Source organism: Manis javanica, chromosome 5, assembly GCF_040802235.1.
Source record: "Manis javanica isolate MJ-LG chromosome 5, MJ_LKY, whole genome shotgun sequence".
Lineage (NCBI taxonomy): Eukaryota > Metazoa > Chordata > Mammalia > Pholidota > Manidae > Manis > Manis javanica.
This window is the reverse complement of record NC_133160.1, coordinates 140,265,412-140,286,177: the sequence shown is the minus strand read 5'-3', so window position 1 is coordinate 140,286,177 and position 20,766 is coordinate 140,265,412. Positions and strand designations below refer to the sequence as shown.

The window sequence follows — 20,766 nt, the reverse complement described above, 5'->3', positions numbered from 1 at the left end:
GTTTTTAAACTTTGAATAGTCAGGAGTTCAGCCAGCTGAGCTGGGAGAGAGAGAGAAGGGAACTGAGCTGCCAGGTGTCAGAAGAGCCAATTCAAGCCACAAGCCAGAAATGAAAGAACTAGGCCTTAATTACTTCATGTTATATAAACTGGAGAACATGCAGACACCTCCTGCTTAATTCCCCCCATGAAACTGCACACTGGTGGAGGTTAGGGGGATCAGTGCACATGTGGGGGTCATCTCACTGTTGAGGGAGCCCCAGAACAAAAGGCTGCAATAGTTTTATGAACCTTGTGATGAGGATGAGGGCAAAGAGGAGGGCTTGGAGTGGAAAAGTACCGAGTCAGCCTGGACAGAAGTGCTTTCAAGGATTCCTACTCTGCTTCCATAAGGAGGCCTCACAGCAGAGGAGACTGAAGAAGACCTCTGCCCAATGCTCAGACCCTAGAAATAAAGGCTCTGGGACGAGGAATGCAAATATGCCAAAGAGCATGACCAGTGAGAGGGGCCTGGGTCGTTGATAGCAACTCTCCTCAGAGAGTGGAATGCATTGGTGTGCCCCATGCCTGCTGTGAGATGGGCACCTCTCTCCCAGGAGGTCTGCCAGGTAAAACCTTTTCAATTGCCTATGGTCAGGCCTGAAAAATCACACACAGATTTTAACCAGGAACCATATTATATTGTCAGTTTGATTTATAAATATTTGAGAAAGGTGGGTTCGTGATAATGGTAGATTTATCTATTTTCCCCTATGGTCCTGTCAATTTCTGTTTGACACATTCAAGGCTTCTTTATTAGGAGTCGCCTTATGAGACAGGCAGGAGGCTGAGATCTGGACAGTGCTCATAAGGGCAGTGTTCAAGGAACAGGGGCTGGTGAAAGTTTGGTAGCTGTTGAAAACAAACACATGGGGTATCTGCTGTGGGCATTAGAGCTGACCCGGTGCTCTAAGGGGCTCTTCCACTGAAGGTCTACTAATACCCTGTGTAAGATACACTGTTTGAAAGACTGCTGGTCTTCTGGGAGGCAAAGGAAATCTCCAAGGTCAGCCCATCCCTCTTCCCCCCACCAAAAAATAAGATTTGAGCTGGGCTTTGAGAAAGCAGTATGGAGCTGGGGCCAGAACAGTGGACAGCTAGGGAAGGAAGGAAGAAGAGAATAAATTTTGGTTGGGAACCCAACTTGGCTACACATATGGCCAAGTATTGGAAGGAATATGTGGGAAAATGAAACTTCGAAGTCCTTAAGGTGGTAGATTTGTCAGTTAAGGGTTTGGTGTGGTTTTTTTTCTTTTAATTCAACTTAGATGTTCTTTCTTTTTAATTGCTCCACATTCTTAGGCCATTGAAGCTAATGTCCAGGTAAGATCAAGAAACTAGACATTTATATATTGACTTAATTACCCCAAGGAATCTTAAAAAAAAAATGCTTGGTTAGGTCTTAGAACTCGGCAGCGTTCTCAAGAAAACATTTCTTCTTCGTGTATTTATAGATTTAATTTTCTTCTACTTATATTCCTCATATACTTTTTCTGGCAAAAGGAAATATGCAACAAATAGCTCCGAAGCACACTTCAGAAATCAATTTTAACTGGTAAATCTTGTCATTCTATCCTAGTGACATTAAAAAGGACTAATTGCTAAAATTAAGGAACTAGAGGTCAGAAGTAGATTTAACCCAAACATTTATATGATTTGACCTATGTATCTTGTATTTTATTCCTGCTCAAGTTTCTTGGTATGCTAGAATTGGAAGAAGTCTTAGAGTTTATGTAATCCTTATTTTGCTGTTGAGGGAAGTGGGATGCAAAGAAGTTAATTTTAACCTGCCTATATTCACACTTTTGGTGACTGATGTAGGCCTACCAGAGCACTCTGATTGCTAGTTTTACAACTCCGGCCATAGAGCAGGATCTCTATTCACTTGTACAGAGTACATCTCTCATTACCAGTATCAGTTGTGCCATGTTTCTCCTATGTTCTCAGCCCTTTCTCCATACCTTAGGAATACAGGGCATTTATCTCTTATTATGGACAATACATGCAGCTAGCTGTCTGAACATGAAGAATGAAGGGCTTGACAGAAAAAGAACTCATGTTTCCTTGTTTCTAATAGGTATATGTTTTTCATGTTTAAACATTTTTGAGAAGAGAAATGCCTTACAATAGATAAAAACTGATGAACTCGATCCTTCTGTTCCTGCTCTTCACCTCCTAAAAAACACTCTTAAGTCGATGGTTTATCTTAAAATTTATGACATTTAAAAAGCTAGAAAACATATTTATTTATGTCTGTCATCTGCTATTGCCACCCCTAATCCAGGTAAGCCCTGTATAGTGTTTGGCACGTAGTAGGTACTCAAAAAAATATTTCTTGAATGAATATATCAATATGTTAAGTAAGGTATAATTGAAAGAGAACATACATTCTCCTCCTTCACATTTGTCTTTTTTCCTTTAGATACACTTGTGACTACCCAGTTAATGAACTGTGTTTTAGGAAATAGGAGGAAAATTGATTTTACCATGGGAACTAAGTGCAGTAATTCCTTTGCATTATATATCATTTTTATTGTGTTATTTTTAATTTTAAAATATCTAGATGTCAGAACCTTACTTCTGGGGAAATATTATTGACAGTGGAATTGCCAAGTTAAAAAATGGTGAGGAAGTACTCTGTCAATAATTAATGTTGTGCTTATTATAAATTTAAACTAGACTCTAAGACCTCAAAGTGAGCCATGCTTATCAGAGAGTTGTGACCTGCTCTGGCCCTGGACATTGCAGAAATCATTTAAGTTCATTCTTCGCAGTGGCTGAGCTTAATAGTTATTTCTAGTACTAATGACCAAGGCTGTAGGACTGACCTTAAATGGAAGCAGGCAGGAGACTTGACCACGCACAAGTTTTTAAATCAAATGAAGTAGGGTTGAAACCTAGAGTTGGACATTTAGTAGCTATGTGACCTTTAGCAAGTTAAACACCCTCTCTGAGGCTTCAGTTTACTTATCTGCACAATTACGGTAGAAATATGGATATCAGAGGATTGGTATGAGGATTCGATGGGGATAACAACCACAACTGTACTTTGTATAACAAAAAACTAGTAAGCTTTCTTTCTTAATCTCCCACCTCCGGTTACTTTAGATTTCAGGCAGAAATACCCAGTCCTCAGAATATTTAGGGAAAATTGCTTCAGTGCTGAGTATCTTTATAAACACACTGTATACCCTACTCCTTAAACTAGTGAGAATCTTTTCAACCATTGGAACAGAGTTTTCCTACCTTCAAGGTTTGTGAATGACATGATTTTTGCAGTATCCTTACAGACCAAAAATACTATGTGCTTAGTCTATGTTAGGTGTGCTCAAAGATTAAACATCTGAGAAATCACAAACTTGATGTACTAATTATATATGCATACAAGAACATACAGCTTTTATGATTTACATTAAAACAAAATAACTGTAACATGTTTATGATTCACCTAAAATCCTCTCATATACCCCTATTGGTATGCAGGCAGTGTACCAATACAGGAGACCAAAACTACTCTATGTATTTTAAATAGGAAAGGATTTAATACAAAGAGTATGTTTTTATAAACCATTTGAAGTGCTGGAGTACTAAATTTTGGGCTGAGCCTTCAGGATTGACCCCCATAGCACTGCAGAACTGATGTGTCAAACACATTCAAGTCTCTTGTCTTATTAGTTATCAGAATCACAAAAAGGTAGCTTTTAAAGGGTTCATACCAAATCTTCATTATTGCTAAAAAGAAATTAAAACACTAAAGATAAAAAAAATCCTACTGCTGGTGAGTGCATTAAAAATGGCATAGTTATTTACTAATAACTTATTCATTCATTGATTTTATTTCTCTACCTGCAAAAGGTATAACTTCATGTTTACTCTGCATGTTCAATTGATTTTTTTAAAATGTTTTCCTTCTGGCCTTTACATATTCATTTTTAAATGTTTGTAATCAAAATCTTGTGACTTGTCTTTACTTGACATTTTTCCATATTATTACATACTTTTGTAACCACAGAATCAAGAAAAAAGTGAGAAAAAAGATCAACTGTACTAGAATTGACATGCAGAGTTTCACATATATCCTTAATGAATTTTTAACAGCTTTATTGAGACATGTTCACCCATTCAAAGTTTTCTGGTATATTCATAGGAGTGTAAAACCATCATCAAAACCTCTGTTAGATTTCATCATTTTATTTTTAACTTTTTTCTAAATCTCACAATTTTGCCATTTAGATTGCTATTCTCACTAGCATCATGCATTCTCTGTTTCTGTGCTCTAATAAAAGTGCACAAGACAAGTGGCTGCAGGTTGAGGTTACTCCATTCAGCAGCATTTGTTTTAAAACTAGAATAATTTAAGCTATAAAACCACCTCAACTATAATATCAACTGATGCCAACACAGGCAATATGAATAATACAATGAGTAATGTCCACCTAGCTAGTAACCCCAAAAGAAAGGAGGTAAATGCTGGCTGGCATACCTTGTTCTAAACACAACCATTCTATTTCTTTCTAAGTGCTCACAAATTGTGAGTCTTACGATTTGGCTAATGGCTGACATCAAATATCCTAGCCTGCAGTTTCAGCAATATATTCTCACCCCAGCCTTTTTTTTTTTTTTTTTTAAATCAGGATAAGGTTTGTTCATGTCCAGTCTCTGGCATCTCATTGTAAGCAGGGAGCTTTTTCATTCATTGCTCAGAAGGTTCTTAATACATAAAGGGCCCTCAATATACATATTTGTTGACTGAATGAATGCCTTTAACAAAGGTTTCTCATAGTGCTTTCATGACCACTTTTACTATTTATTTCACCTGCTAACTTCTACCTGTTCATCAGCCCTTAACTTAAATATTATTCCTTTGGGAAGCCTTCTCGCTCCCCTACCCTATGTTACACGCTCCTGAGCTCTATTCCTTTTCACACCACTCTTATTGGCATAAGCTCCATAAGGGAAGTTTTCATATTTATTGTGTTTACTTTTGTATTCCCAACTGCAAGCTAAGTGCCCATCACACAGAAGATGCTTAATCAGTATTTGGTGAATAAATGAAGTAAATTGGGATGTATGTAATTTATCTCTGTCTAAAGGCAAGAACTCACTTGACATAGCCAGATATTTTGTATTATTCATTTATCTTGATTTTCAAGTTGTCTTCTTTAAAAAAAAATAATTTTTTTGAGTCATAATTTACATATCATAAAATTCATCCATTAAGTTAAAGACTACTGTTTTTTTCCCCTCATTTGCTGTGGGAAGGTCAATTTTCTGATGTTAAAAATGCAAAGAAAATATAAGTGGAATGAAGTGGGACCTTGGATAGATAATGGGCTCCCAGAAACCAATTTACCAGAGTTTTCTTCTGTTTTACTTTTCTACTGCGATCACAAACAAATTAACCTCCCTAAACCTCGGATTCCGATCTGTAAAATTGTACTAGTAATAGTTTCTTCATTGGATTAAATGAGATAACGTGCAAAAGCTCTGTTCCACTGATCCACTGTAGAGATAGCGTGCAAAGCTCTGTTCCACTGATCCACTGTAGAGATAGTAACTCAAAAAATGTCAATTCCCTCTCTCCTCTCTTATTAAGGTTGGACCCCTAAAGAGTAGGTCTATTCTTCTTTCACCATCATTATTTTGTCCTGGGCATTTTTTTTTAAAAAAACAACCTTTTTGCTTCCTTACTATTCCTGCAAGTCCCACTTCATTGTGAGGTTTAGCCTTCCTGGAACTATTCTTACAGATTTTTTTATTCATTCTTCAGCGTGTGCTTTTTCTCTCCACCTTTTGAATATGCTGGTAGGAAAAACAAACCCCACCTGAGATCATTAGGGAACAGTGCTTTCTTTAGTTGCTCATTCTTCTACACTGTGCGTATTCTATTGTGAACTCAGAATGTTATATTTCAAAGCCTCCCTTTCTTTTAAGAATGCTTTTTCTTTTTACATCTTCTCGTTTAGAAATCGTAACCTGCCTTCTCCCTGGATCTGTTTCCCAAAGTCTCCGACCGCCTCGCCTGCCTTCTTTGTGTGTTGCATTCCGGTCGCATCCCCCAGGTTTCTACAGTTTCCCCAAGACCAACCAATTCTTCCCTGTGAGTCACATTACATCAGCATTACTAATGCCGTATCTGTTATATCCCAGACTATGTTTTATTCTAGGCAATCAATACAAAACGAATCTCGGTACTGGTTTGATTTAACATGGAGGATGAATTGCCAAAGGTCAAATGCAAACTGCTGCGAGATTTGGGAGACATACACTTATATTCATATTAAATATATACCTGTTGATTTATGGCGTTTTCTCAACGCTTCACAAACCCTGAGATTTCGGGTAATTAGGATGGTAGAAAGGATAGGTTTCCAGAAACTTCGCAAAAAATTAGACTTCATCAACAGGACTGCTCCATAGACTCAACACCACCGACAAAACCCATCTCCAAACCACGAGATTAGCTCACCCAAGTGAGACTGCAAGGTTTGGGGGCCCGGCCGTACCACTCCGCACTGCGCATGGGGGGATTCGTGCCCACTTGGCTGGGACTCACCGTTTTCCCCTGGCTTGGTTTTGCCCCTGCTCCCCCTGCGCAGGCACCTACAGTGCGTCAGGCCGGCGGTTTATAACGGCAGCCTGGGCGGCTCCGCTTGCTGTTTTTCCTCCTCTCTGGAGTGTGGTACTCCTTTTCGTGCGCAAAGATGCAGCTCAAGCCGATGGAGATTAACCCCGAGGTAAGCGTTCGGGGCACGGTTACCCGGGGAGCTCAGGGCTGAGGGGCAGTTTTCTCCAGGTAAACGTGTCTCTGACTGGCATTATTTTGTGTTTTCTCTTTGTATTTGCCTTTCAGATGCTGAACAAAGTGAGTGGCGGCTCGCGTGGCCTTCGTCCCCTCCCCCAGAAGCGCCGAGGCGGAGGCAGGGACTCCTCGGGCGGCGGGGCCGGTGCGCAGGGAGCGCCCTCCTGCTGCCCCTGGGGCGGCGGGGGGCAGGGAGGGTGACTCTTCGAAACCGGGCAGCGGCGTGATACGGGTGCGGGCCGTAGCCCTTGAGGGCGTGGCGCGGGCCGCGCGGACTCGGGCGCCCGGGCTTCGCGGGAGCCACGTGTGGGCCGCGCTTTGTGCTGTGTCATTGCGCCGGACTGGGGGTGGGGCGGGGCCGGACTCCTCCTTGGCTTGGGTGGAGGCGCTCGGCGTGCAGGTGCCCGCGACTTGCCTGTCTCCGCGTGCCTGGCCGCCTTGTCTCTTCTCCGCAGGTGCTGGCGCGGCTGGGGGTCGCCGGCCAGTGGCGCTTCGCGGACGTGCTGGGGCTGGAGGAGGAGGCTCTGGGCTCCGTGCCGGCGCCTGCGTGCGCGCTGCTGCTGCTCTTCCCCCTCACGGCCCAGGTAGGGCGTGGGGCCCGGGATGCGCGGGCCCCGACAGTGCGTGCTGCTCCCAAACCGGAGTGAGGTGTTGAGGACAGTGTAGACTCCTAGCTCTCCGCCCCTCTTGGCCCGAGCGTCGAGGTTGGCAGCACTGGAGGGAGGGGCCCGCACTTTGTTGGTTTGGGGCTCTTGTTATAGAGCTTATGCCTCCTCGTTCATCCATCCAGAATTGTCTTAAATTAGGAAGAGAAGCATTTTAGCTCCACCATCCCAGTTATACAGGGAAAGAATTCATCCTGTTCATGAGTTCACTTGAACCTAGGCTTATCTGAGTCTTTCATTCCAAGGCAGAGCTGGTTCTTTCCCTTTAAGGGCTGTGACCTGTCAGGTTGTTTGGTTCTAAGATGGAGGGGGCAGGCTTGCCTAAACGACAGGAAACGATAGATTCTTTAATTCTCCACTTCCACTACTTGGGTTTCTGGTGACTTGGGATTTTTCCTACCCCTCCACTCCATGCAACGTGCACACATGGTTTTTAGCATCTTCGATGTGCTTTTTAAAAGAGCTTAATCATTTGTGTATGGTTTCTTTGTAGGAACTAACTTCCACCTCTGGGTATTCTCTTCTCTGACCTTGCAGTTAAATGAAATAGGTGGGCATTAGAGCAGTCTGGGAAACACCTTTTCATTTCCCTTTAGCTGGTCTTCCTACAAGTGTGCGTGGATGTATGTACCTCAAAGGCTGAGCATCAGATATAAAAAGGTAGTTGGGACAATTGTTGTTTTGCAATGTGTGGAATCCTCCTAGTCAGCATGATATTGTCTCCCATTTTGCTGTCAGTTGAGCCCTGATTTGGGAGTGGTTGAAATTTGCTTTAGCAAGTCTTGGGGTATTAGTATTTAGGGCATCATTCCAAGCACAGAGTGAGCTTCACTGAAGCACCATCCTAAGCCTGGGTATTCTAGAAGCATCCTCAGCATAAATTAAGCCCTATGAGAAGTTCCAGGTGGTCCTCCTAGTAATGGGCTAAGTAGAGTGAGTAAAAAACACTATTAAATAAAGTCATTAGGATAATCCCACTTTTTTTCTGTTACTATTATTGCCAAAACATTTACTTAGGTAAAAACGGAGATGTCAGACAATTGCAAGTCAAATTAGCTTCCCAGTTGACCAGATCACAAGCAGTCTCTTCTCATCTGACCCTCCTTACAGAGCTTTCTTATTAGAGGAACCCTGATGACTGGGAGGTTTTGAGCAGCTTTCAGGCAGGGCCTCTGGGAGGCAGTGCTGCAGCATGTTCGTCTTTAAAAAGCCCTGCTGGTCTTTAGCTGGATCAAGGTCTCTGGTTCTGGTTTGAATGTTTTATATTTGAAAGAGCTGGATACTTAAGTCCTTCAGCTCCAGTTCAGTCTGTAAGATTTATTGAGCACCTGTTCTGCAAAACAAAACACCTACTGGGCTGAACACTGAAGCAGATTCAAAGAGAAGTTGAGGTATGTAGGTTGACTTCCAGACAAGCTAATGTTAATTTAGAAAGCATCTAATTTTGTCTAATTACGAAATCCTAAGTGAACCATTACTAAAACATTGTGATAATGAAATATTTACAGATGTTCCATGTGCAGGACCTCACTCAACCCTGAAGGGTGGTGCTATCCCATTAAGAGAAATTAGTCTAGAAAAGTGAAAGCAGTTAACAGAGTATCTCAAATCAAGGATCTGGTAAATAGATAATGCTATAAGTTCCTAGTAGCTGGAATTCAGATTGATTTTATGGAAATTAGTGTTTCTGTAGCATTAGCACCCTGCTTTTAACTGGAAAATCATATCTATAAGGTCTTTAGGACTAGTGAATGGTCCAGACAAGTCCACTAAGTTGCTGTGCAAAAAGTTATTGGGTTCTTTGAGGAAACCTATCTCTAATCTCATTCATTTACCAGTCTATTCTTCCCTGCAAACAGCTAATCCTCAAATTGTATAGTTGGCCAGAACAAACAAGTGTAACATCTTTACTCTTATAGGATGAGAAATTTTTGGGAAATCACAGCCCAGCACCCTAGACCAATTGTCTTTCCTTCCTTAAAAAGGGTGAGAGAGTAGTTAATGTCTTTAAATTGCTCCTTTCAGCAGTTAAAGATTGTTTTGTTTTGGTTTTGGAAGAAAAGTATGCTGGGCCAGAACAGAGGTGGAACTTTAAAGAATAGTTAGGTAGAAACAGGCTGGTGTCTTTATTGGGTGTTAAGTTGACCAGAGCTTGATTGGGATGCCCCTGTGAAGTACAGTCATTGCTGCTCTTACAAGGGAAGAAATAAATGATAGTGTCTCCTTTTCTGACTTGAGGATGCCATCCACTTCCAGCTAGGAGGTTGCGGTGGTGTCTAGACAAAGCCTTGGACAATATCCAAGGCCATTACTGCACTGCAGCATCAGTGTGGAGTCTCAGGACCTCCCAGAACCTCACAGGCTGGTGTGGGCATGGGAGGCAGACAGTCCATTCTCTGGGTGTTGGCCAGCGTCTAGAATCAGCCCACAGATCCCATTTGTATTTCCATTTAGGTGGTAGAACTTGCTGTGCTGCCATCTGTTATTTTTATATCTCAGAATGAAAATGCAAATAACTGTTTTTTACAATCACAGCATGAGAACTTCAGGAAAAAACAGATTGAAGAACTGAAGGGACAAGAAGTTAGCCCTAAGGTGTATTTTATGAAGCAGACCATTGGGAATGCCTGTGGGACCATTGGACTTATACACGCAGTGGCCAATAACCAAGACAAACTGAAGTTTGGTAAGTGTGGATTTTGAGGCTAGTCATCCTCTAGGTGACCCCTAGGTAACTGTACTTCATTCCAAACCTCCAAGGATCTGTTCAGTTAAGTTATTACCATAAATTTTCTTGAAACCTACTTAACCCAGTATAATCAGTGGGTATGAATTCTACTGTTTTTTTTTGGGGGGAAGGAAACTCATTTTCCAAGAAGCAGAGTTAGTGATACACAGTTTTATGTTGCCTCTTTGTATATGCTTTTCCATTTGCAGACAGCAAATTGTCAGGATTCTCACGTGCTCCTATTCATTTCTCAGCAGTTCTGAAGAATTAGAGATGATGGGGAGCCATAAAATTTCAACAGCTAGGACTTGGCTTTAATAATGGTCTGTGTCTCATAAGTAACCGGATAACCACAACAGCCTAGAGCAGCTGGACACAGGTAGCATGGAAGTTCCTGCAGCAGGTTGAGACCTTGAAGGGTCCAGCTGTGAGCAAAGTCAGGTCAGGGGTTTCAGCTCAGCTCTGATGAGTGCTGTGGAGGATATAGCAGAAATGAGTCTTAGTCCTGAAGCCGATCAGAGTCACATTTAAAAGCACTAAAATAAAATATTTGAAGTACATGGCATTATATGTAAGTTAGGCCAAGGGTTGGTCAGCAAACTCTTAAAAGGCCAGAGTAAATCTTGTAGGCTTTGAGAGGGCCATGTGGTGTCTGTTTTTGTAGTGCAGAATCAACCATAGATAAGAGGTAAATCAATGGATGTGGCTGTGTTCCAATAAAACCTTATTTACAGAAATACTTGTAGTTAGTAAGTTGGCCAGCTCCTCATTTAGGTAATGGGTGGGGGTGGCTAGGAACTGAGTAATAGTCACACTATTGCTTATAGCAGGTCAAGTACTTTTCTTTTTTAAACAAGGGAAGTGTGGCCAAGACTACATTCCTGGTATACTTTGAGGGGGCAGGTGGGGAAGGCTTGTCTGGCCATAAAAATCCGTATCCTTTAGGAGCTGCTTTTTCAGATACTGGCTTAATTGAGCCATATTAAAAAGTTGTAGCGTGATCCTTTATATTTCTTCTGCAGTAAGTCTGACATTTGAAATACTGTGTTACTGAGGTCAGCAGAGATACTGTAGCTCTTGAAATCATGGTCATGATAGTGCCAAAAACTTAATTTGAGTCACAGTCCTCCTCTTAAAGTTAAGGGGATTCCTATTACTTGAAAATTTTGAATGGTTACCATTCAATTTCATTTTTTTAAATTTAGAGCTGCAAGTTCATATAGATGTCTTTTGAAATATAAGTTGCTCTTGCTCTAGTCAGTGGCTCCCAGACTATCTGCACTGAGAAGCAGCAAAATGCTTATACCACCTGTCAGCTGGTCATTCATCTCTAGGCCAGAGTATTAGGCTCCTTAATTTCTTTTTAAGATCTAAGTTAACAGTGTCTATCTGGGTCACTTACCAAGATTGCATTTTCCACCCTGAAATAAAAAATCTTGGTTTGAGAGCTGTCATGAAATTAGAATGTTATTGCTGCATAACATATACAATAAACATTAATTGCACATTGCTAGATGTTCCCACTAAAAATCTCACGTTACAAATAGATAAGTGCTAAAACAAAGGTGCTAAGATATTGGAGAGATGAGAGTGAGGTGGGAGGTTAAAGGGTCGGGTGGCAGGGAAGAGACACAGGAGAGGGCTTGGCACACTAGAGGACAGAGATCTCTGGCTTGTATGCTGTGAGAAGGGAATGGTTGGAAGAAGAGGCTAACAAAGGAGGGACTCCCATCCACATCCTACAGACCATAGTAAAGATTCAGGTTCTAAACACAACCAGCTGTGCAACAGCTTATGTCAGCAAAAGTGTGCACCTGTTTGCTTTGTTTTATCTATATTAATGTGTGTCTTTTGTTTCTTTTTTTTTTTTTGAAGAGGATGGGTCTGTTCTGAAACAGTTTCTTTCTGAAACAGAGAAGTTGTCCCCTGAAGACAGAGCAAAGTGCTTTGAAAAGAATGAGGTGCGAAGAGAACTTCCAGAGCATTGCTTTCAATACCTCTGGAGGTTTTTGTGCTAATTGTCCTCTTTTCTCTACAGGCCATTCAGGCAGCCCATGATGCTGTGGCGCAGGAGGGCCAGTGTCGGGTAAATGCAAACATGTATCAGGGTCATGCTGCCCAGGCACCACCTGTTTGCCCTCATACGGGAACCCAGTAAATGTTTCCCCCCAAGGCCAATTAACACTAGAAAATTCTAACAGAATAATGCTTTGGCCAGACCTGTTCATAAAAACGGCTCCTCAGAAATCTAGTTGGCAGTTGATATATAGTCTTGAGTAAATTCATACTGATAGTGTTCTGTTTAGATACAGATGAGTCTCACAGTGAGTAACATCCCTCCTGTAATTCAGCACTTCAAAAACTCCAATCACAGTTTCTTGTTGAGAGTAAGATAGATCAGCAAGGATTGACAATTTCAGGGAAGCTTAAATATATTCCTAATCTGAAAAGAGCCTTCAAGTCAATTGTTAATTAGATGTAAATCAGTGCTGGTGCCTTTGTAACTAGTTGGGTCTGCCACTTTCTAGTTTGACCTTAGGGAGGTTCTCCTCCTGCCCCAGCATTAGTATTCTCCTCAGTAAAAAGCAAGTCGTAAGAGTTCTGACAGTTGCAGTATATTTACATTGTTTTATAAAAGGGTCTATGTAGGAAATATATAAATATTAGCTATAATAATATAAGCAGTTTAAGCATATTATGCTTAGTGAATTTATTAACAAATTAAGTTTTGCTTACAAAATAGTCATTGCAAATAAACATGTTACATACTTTAGACTTACACAGTGTTGTATGTCAGTTATAACTCAGTAAAGCTGAAGGAAAAGTTTTTAAATGCAGAATATAGTACAATAAAATACTTAACTTTCAAAAACATTTTACTCTCTTCAGGTAGATGACAAAGTGAACTTTCATTTTATTCTGTTTAACAACGTGGATGGCCACCTCTACGAACTTGGTATGTTTCCCTTTTGGAATCCAGTGGAGTGTTACACATTCTTTCAGACATGATTCCTCTTACAGTATTAATGTGTGACTTTCTGGCACTTAATATCTTTATGAGGCCAGACCAAGGTGTTCTCATGGGGGCACTTAACTATTTAGTATACCCAGGAACCCTCCCCACCCCCACCTCTTTTAGGCAACTGACTGTAGAATGGAAGGCTTTAGTCACAAACCGATAACAAGAATAGATTTGTACCAGTTCAAGGCATATGTGTGCAGATTTTTTTTCCTGCCTTCCAATAGAGGGTCTCTAGCACCATTTTTTCCAGACAAGGAATACTTTTGGAAAAAGGTACATGCTTGAATATGACCTTATTTGTGTAAAAATAATTTGGACATTTTGGGGTAACTTCTGTTAGCTGGTATATGGCAACAAGAAAGATTATCCATCTTGTAGAAGTCATCCCCTTTGTATTAATGGAGAAACATTTGTGGCTGTGTTTATTCAGTCAAGACACTACCTCTGGGTAGAGGAGCAAAGGATACTTGGGGACAGTCAGCAGCCATTGAGCAAATAAAATCTTCAGAGCCCCTCATTGCCTCCATGTACCTCAGAGACGGCATCTGACTTGCTCTGTGGTCCTTCTCAAGAGATGGGGCAAGACCCCCTCTGTTAGCGTAGCTAGATTGGGCTTGTTTGTAGATTAGAATCACCTGGGTGGGTATTTAAGAACACTTGAATCTCATTTCCACCTGATTGCTCAATAACCAGCCTGGCTTCTGTTAACAGATGGACGAATGCCTTTTCCAGTGAACCATGGCACCAGTTCAGAGGCCTCGCTGCTGCAGGTAATCTTCGGAATCCATCTCTACTAGGGCCCATGTTTCTTGAACCAAGTTGTCTTCTAAAATGCTAACACTTTTTCAGTACAGCCAGCACCAATCACCTGGGTTAATAGCAGTCTTTACAGCTTAAAGATTGTTTTAGTAATTCTATCTACCTTAATTTATAGCAAATGGTTTTAAACAGGATCCTTCAGAGCAGTGCTGACTAATCTGTATTGTGTGCTGTCTTTAGCCTGTGGTTAGAATTAGCCTGAAAGCCACTGCTGCACGTCCTTGTGGGATTAGGGTGACCATTGTCCTCTTGTCAGATTGTATTGTAGGTAATGACTCAAGGAACAGCAATCTGAGCCTTTCTTAATCCCTCAGACTGCTGGATTTGGGTCGGTCTTGTAGGTAGTATACTATGGATTCTGATCAGGCAGATCATTTCAGGAGTTCTTCCCACAAGAACTTTAAAATCCAGGAGGAACACTGTACCAAGTGACTACGGAAATCTCTTAATTAGTTGATAGACCTGCCCTAGGCCCCTCCACCCTGAAAATGAGTCTCTAGAGTTGAATCAGTGTACTGTTACAAAGGGAAGTTGCTTAATTGTGATAAAACAAAAAATGCTACTGAGGTATAACTGCTGCATTTGTAGTAGTAACAGCTAATCTTTTTTGCTGAGTGATGTGTGCAGACCAGGGATTGGCAGAATTTTCCTGTAAAGAGCCAGGGAGAAAATACTTGTCTTTCTGTGGCATGTGGCTCTATGACAAGTAGAGGCATACACTGGGGGTGTTGTGGGCTCCAATCCAGACCACCACAATCAAGTAGACACCACAATAAAGTGAGTCAAATGAATTTTTTGGTTTCCCAGGACACACAAAAGTTCTGTTCACACTATACTGTAGTCTACTAAGTGTGCAGTAGCCTTATGTTTAAAACAATGTATATACCTTAATTTAAAAAGATTTTATTGCTAAAAAATGCTGACCATTGTCTGAACCTTTAGGGAGTTGTCATCTTTTTGCTGGCAGAGGGTCTCGCCCCAGTATCAGTGGCTGCCGACTGTTCAGAGTGGTGGTATTAAAGGTTGGGCTGGCTGTGGCGATTTCTTAAAGTAAGACAATAAAGTTTGCTGCATTGATTGACTTTCAATTTCTCTGTAGTGTGGGATGTTGTTTGATAGCATTTTAACCCACAGAGAACTTTGAAAATCAGTCCTCTCAAATGCTGGCACTACTTTATCAGCTAAGTTTATCTAAGATTCAAAATCCTTTGTTGTCATTTCAGCAGTCCTCATAGCATCTTCCCCAGGAGTAGCTTCCATCTCAAGAAACCACTTTCTTTGCCTTTCTGTAAGAAGCAACGCTATCAGTTCGAGTTTTGACACAGGGTTGTAGCAGTTCAGTCACATCTTCAGGCCCCAATTCTAATTCTAGTTCTCTTACTATTTCTACCATATGTGTGGTTTAGTTACTTCTGCCACTTAATTCTTGAAGCCCCTGAACTTCATCCAAGAGGTTGGAATCAACTTCCAAATTCCTGTTCATGTTGATATTTTGACCACTTCCCATAAATGACAGATGTTCTTAATGGCCTCTAGAATAGCAAATACTTCCCAGAGGTTTTCAGTTGACTTTGTCCAGATCTATCAGAAGAATCATCATCCGTGGCAGCTATAGTCTTATAAATGTATTTCTTAAAGAATAAGTCTTGAAAGTTGAAATGACTCCATCATTAGTGGGCTGCAGAATGGATGTTGTGTTAGCAGTCACAAAAACAGCATAAATCTCTTTGTCCATCCCATCAGAGCTCTTGAATGGCCAGGTGCATTGCCTATGTCAGATTTTGAAAGCAATCTTTTTTTTCTGAGCAGTATGTCTCAACAGTAGGCTTAAAATATTCAGTAAACCATGTTGTAAAGAGATGTGTTGTTATGCAGGCTTTGCTCCATTTAGAGAGCACGAGCAGAGTTTAGCATATTCTTAAGGACCCTTGAACTTTTAGAATGGTAAAGGAGCCTTGGCTTCAACTTAAATACACCACGTGACTTAGCCCCTAACAAGAGAGTCAGCCTGTCCTTTGAAGCCAGGCACTGACTTCTCTCTAGTTAATGAGAGTCCTAGATGGCATCTTCTTCCAGTAGAAGGCTGTTTTGTCTACACTGAAATTTGCTATTTAGTGGAACCACCTTCATTCATTTTCTTAGCTCAGTTCTCTGGGTAACTTGCTGCAGCTTCTACATCAGCACTTGGTGCTTCACTTTGTACTTAATCATTACAGAGACGGCTGTTTTCCTTAAACCTCATGAACCAACCTCTACTAGCTTTCAGCTTTCTTCTGCAGCTTCCTCACCTCTCTCAGCCTTCACTGAATTAAAGAGAGTTAGGGCCTTGCTCTGGATTACGCTTTGACTGAAGGGAATGTTGTGGCTGGTTTGATCTTCTATCCAGACCACTCAGATTTTCTCTATCAGCAATAAGTCTGTTTCACTTTCTTATTTTTGTGTTCACTGAAGTAGCATTTTAATTTCCTTCAAGAAATTTTTTTTTCTTTGTATTCACGACTTGGCTAATAAGGCCAAAAGGCAGGCCTTTTGTGCTAGTCTCAGCTTTCAACATGCCTTCTTCACTAAGCTTAATCATTTCTAGTTTTGGGTTGAAAGTGGGAGATCTATGCCTCTTCCTTTCACTTGAACACTTAGAAGACATTGTAGGGTTATTAACTGGCGTTTCAGTTATTACTATGTCTCAGAATAGGGAGGCAGGCCCAAGGAGAGGAAATAAGGGGGTAACAGCCAATTAAGTTAACCATCTTATATGGGTGAGGTTTGTAGTGTCCCCAAACCATTAAAATATCAACATCAAAAATCACTGATCACAGATCACAGTAGTGATAATAATGAAAAAGTTTGAAATACTGTGAAATTACCAATGTGACATAGTCGCAAAGTACGCAAATACTCTTGGAAAAATGGTACTGATAAGACTTGTTCAATAGTGGGTTTGCCACAAACCTCCCAGTTTAAAAAAAACACAAAAAAACAGTATCTGCAAAGCATAATAAAGTGAAGCTCAATGAAAGGAGCCTTTCCCGTCTTCAGTTCTGTTCCAGCTCTAAAGCAGTCCATAGACAATTTCTAATGAATGTGTGTGGCTGTGTTCCCCTAAAACTTTATTCATGAACAATCGGCAGGCTGGTTCAGCGCACTGGCATCAGTTTGCTGAACTCTGTGCTAGATGTGGTTCTAAGTGACATGTCTTTTACAGAATTCTTTTAATGAGGCTATGTATGAGGTAGGTATTCACATTTAACATGTGAGGAAACAGGTACAGAGCTTAAGTGATGCTCAAGGTCACTGATTTAAATGGCAAAACCATGGTTCCTATCTGGACAGTATTAGCCATTGTACTGCCTTCCTATATAATAGACCTATCTTTGGAGACCTGATAACCTCAAGGTACTAATGGACCAAATTATGCCTCTGCAAGAGGGGGAGGGTCACTTTCTCTAGTTAGCTGTCAGAGATATCTGAGATCAGGTAGAACTCATTCTTGGATATACACAGGGAATATTTAAGTAGTAATACGGAATGAGAGACCTAGAGAGGCAGGATGTAGGGGCTTTGCATGAGAGTCAGAATTTACTGATGGGAGGATAAGAACAGAGGTGCAGAATTTCTGCTTATAACCCATTTGGGGCAAAGACTGGTCCTTCTAATAAAGCTCTAAGATACATACTAACTAGCTTATGTGTAAAACACTGCACTAATGCCATTAAATGTGCCTCACATAGATACCTAAAACTTACTTGAAGAGAATTTACAAGGTGTGTAGGAGATAAGACTTTCTGTTTTTTAAAAAAATTAGAAACTTCTAATTAAAAGCGCATTGAAGATTAAGTGATTATACTAGCATCTTAGTGAAAAATCTTATCCCGAGTAAGGCTGGTTCTATATGGTTAATACTTTTTAGGTTGTCTGAACTATACACTAAATTATTGTTAAACTGATGAGAAAATATATAAACTTACTGCAGTTATCCTAAGCTTGCATTAGGTCCTTGCTCATTGTCTTGTGTACAAGATGGCTATTCTATTTAGAGACACATCCTTCATATTAATTGAACACCATGGGCCCTACAGGAAAGTCGGTTTGGGGCAAATTCTGGAATACTGATATATTAAAAATTCTGTTAGAAGAATAAAACATAGATGTCTGTCTGGATCCCCTTTAGTTTTACAAGTTCTAAAACAGGAACAAAACCCTGGTGTATGATGCTTTTTAAGAGTGAAACTCATTTTGGAGTTGGTGATTTCTAGATTTGGTTTCCCATGACTGCTCTATGTCATGGAGTGTTCCTTATCCTCTTAAAGGTCTTACATTATGTATGGTTTGGGGAGTGTTCTACTGGACTTTTTTACAAATTGAATAGAGTGATACATATAATCCCAAGGCATTTAAACCCTAGAATTTGGTAAATAACACTAGGATCAATTTTCAGTTACCAATCTTTGTAATCTAGGTCTTAGAAATAGTAGTACACGTCACTGTCCTGTAAATATCTAAGAATCCGTCACTTCTCTGTACCTGGAATACCAGGTGTTTAATCTTTAAGGCTGTTTTGGAAAATATTTCTTTGGAAGAATGTTTACTCTGGGAATTTCTAAATTAGGGAATTGTTCTCTTGGGCCCTCTGAAGGGAGAGAAACTGATTTTCTATCTTGTTTTAATTAGAGCAAAAGAACGTTAACAGTGTGCTTTCTTGTCACAATTGGACATAAGGTGGGAGAAGCACAGAGCATTTGATGACAATATAATGAATCAAAGCTTCTGATGTCAGACATGTGACACAGGTCCCTGTCTTTATTGTCACCTGATTTTCCCCCCACTCTTAAGCCAGCCCCAATTTTTTAGTTTAATGGGAAGTTTAGCATTGATCAGGGTGAATTTTGAACATTAATAGGCTCCACTGGTACTTTTGAAACTTTCCTTTTGAGCTGCAGTGGTTTGGATATTAATGAAATTCCTCCTTTCAGGATGCCGCCAAGGTCTGCAGAGAGTTCACGGAGCGTGAGCAAGGGGAAGTCCGCTTTTCTGCTGTGGCCCTCTGCAAGGCAGCTTAATGTCCTGTGGGAAACACAGCCTGCTCCCCTCCCCTCCTCCCTTCAGCGTGAAATATGTCCTGTGCAGTGTAACAACTTCAGTACTTGCAGAGCTCAGCTGTTCTCCTTTGGTTCTGCTGATCTGCTCTCACCCACACCCACACCCACACCCAAGCGCTAGCAGAGCTCAGCTAGCTGTCCATCAAGCAGACTTGGGTGTAAGCTTTAGACAGTGGAGCATTTTCCCCCATTGTATGTCTTGTACCTCAATATCTAATGCTTTAAACAGCTCCTTCAGTTTGTGTCTGTAAGTTAAGACCTTGGATGTGGTTTGTTTGTCCTTAAAAGAAATAAAAGTTTATTGCTGATAAGAGATAAGCCTAAACTGATTTTCATTTTTTCTTTTACCTTCCCTTCAATATATATCTTGTTATTTTCGTAGTACTCTGTTTATGTCTTCCATATAAACAACTCATACAATAGCAGGTAAGAGAATCACCATGAAAATACTATTGGTTCAGTACTTTTTTCTGTACATTTATATTACTGTGGATACTTGGGGTCTTAAAAATATTCCTTAAATACTTCATTTTTTAGTACAATTTTAGACCTAACAGATAATTGAGAAGATACCAGAGTTCCCATGTACTTCTCATCCATCTTCCATTTTATATCTTATGTAAGATGCCCCATATTGGGATTTGTTTAATGTTTTTCTCATAATTAGACTGGGGTTATGAATTTTGGAGGAGGAAGACCACAGAGGTAAGATGCCATTTTCACCACATATAAAGGGTACATATTCAGTCATTTATATCAGCATAAATACAGGCATATTAATTTTAAATTCTGGGTTATAATCCAGTACTACATTTTGTCACTCAAATTGTTCTGGCTTTAGCCATTGAGAACTCTCAGTTGGCTCCTGTGTCCTCTTCATGTACAATCAGTGTAGTTCTTAAAACGTTTTTAGCAATACCTCATTTTCCAGAAATCAGGGTCCATTTTTTTTTAACAAATGTCTGCCATTTGTCATTAAGCCTTATTATAGGTAAGGATACATTAATATGTAATTTGTAGGCTTGCATTAAAGATTGATATTTATTCTTAATAATTGATACTTGGATATAACAGTCCCTCTCTACCAGAATTATGGGTAGTGGGGAAGAAACCCTATGCACTTAGTGTGATCTTCCCAGAAGAGCTTTATCCTGTCTGTTGCCATGAGTTCAGATGATTTAGGTCTCACTAAGCTTAAAATTTTTAGCTCTAATCATTCTACAGTGATAACTAACAATTCCCACTTGTAAATGAAGGAATTTTGATTCCAAGGAGGAAATTGATCACTATCATTGATACACTTTTAATATAACTAAATATGTAGTGATTAGGTGATTAATTGCTTAGTGTCAAAGCCAGAGGAATGTGTTTTCAATGCTAACTTGGCTTGTGACCTCTGTACAGTCACTTTGAAGGTTGACTTGAGGGATAGGAAACTATGCAAGACTTCCTGCTTATAGGAGCTGGTAGAGATGGATTTTGGTCTCAGAAATACAAATTATACCACTATATGTAACTGCAAGACGACATGTTTGAGAAGCAGATCTGTTAAAATGCTCCCAAACTCAGCACACTACACCAAGGAAGGTTATGATA

General features: G+C 40.4%; 1 protein-coding gene across 1 annotated transcript; it reads left to right on the top strand.

Annotated features, from left to right (window-relative positions):
- Positions 1-6,679: 6,679 nt before the first annotated feature.
- Positions 6,680-19,488, top strand: UCHL1 (ubiquitin C-terminal hydrolase L1). Its single transcript, XM_017651201.3, has 9 exons — positions 6,680-6,775; positions 6,892-6,903; positions 7,296-7,424; positions 10,041-10,191; positions 12,109-12,194; positions 12,272-12,319; positions 13,123-13,189; positions 13,967-14,025; positions 19,045-19,488. The coding sequence occupies exons 1-9, from the start codon at positions 6,743-6,745 to the stop codon at positions 19,129-19,131; spliced, it is 672 nt and encodes a 223-aa protein (XP_017506690.1). The 5' UTR covers positions 6,680-6,742; the 3' UTR covers positions 19,132-19,488.
- Positions 19,489-20,766: the final 1,278 nt, after the last annotated feature.

Bases quoted from the DNA above. Each gene is read 5' to 3' on its own strand.
- UCHL1 (XM_017651201.3), top strand. From the start codon at position 6,743: ATGCAGCTCAAGCCGATGGAGATTAACCCCGAG. The intron at 7,425-10,040 runs GTAGGGCGTGGG...TTACAATCACAG, and splicing joins TCTTCCCCCTCACGGCCCAG to CATGAGAACTTCAGGAAAAA. The intron at 12,195-12,271 runs GTGCGAAGAGAA...TTTTCTCTACAG, and splicing joins AGTGCTTTGAAAAGAATGAG to GCCATTCAGGCAGCCCATGA.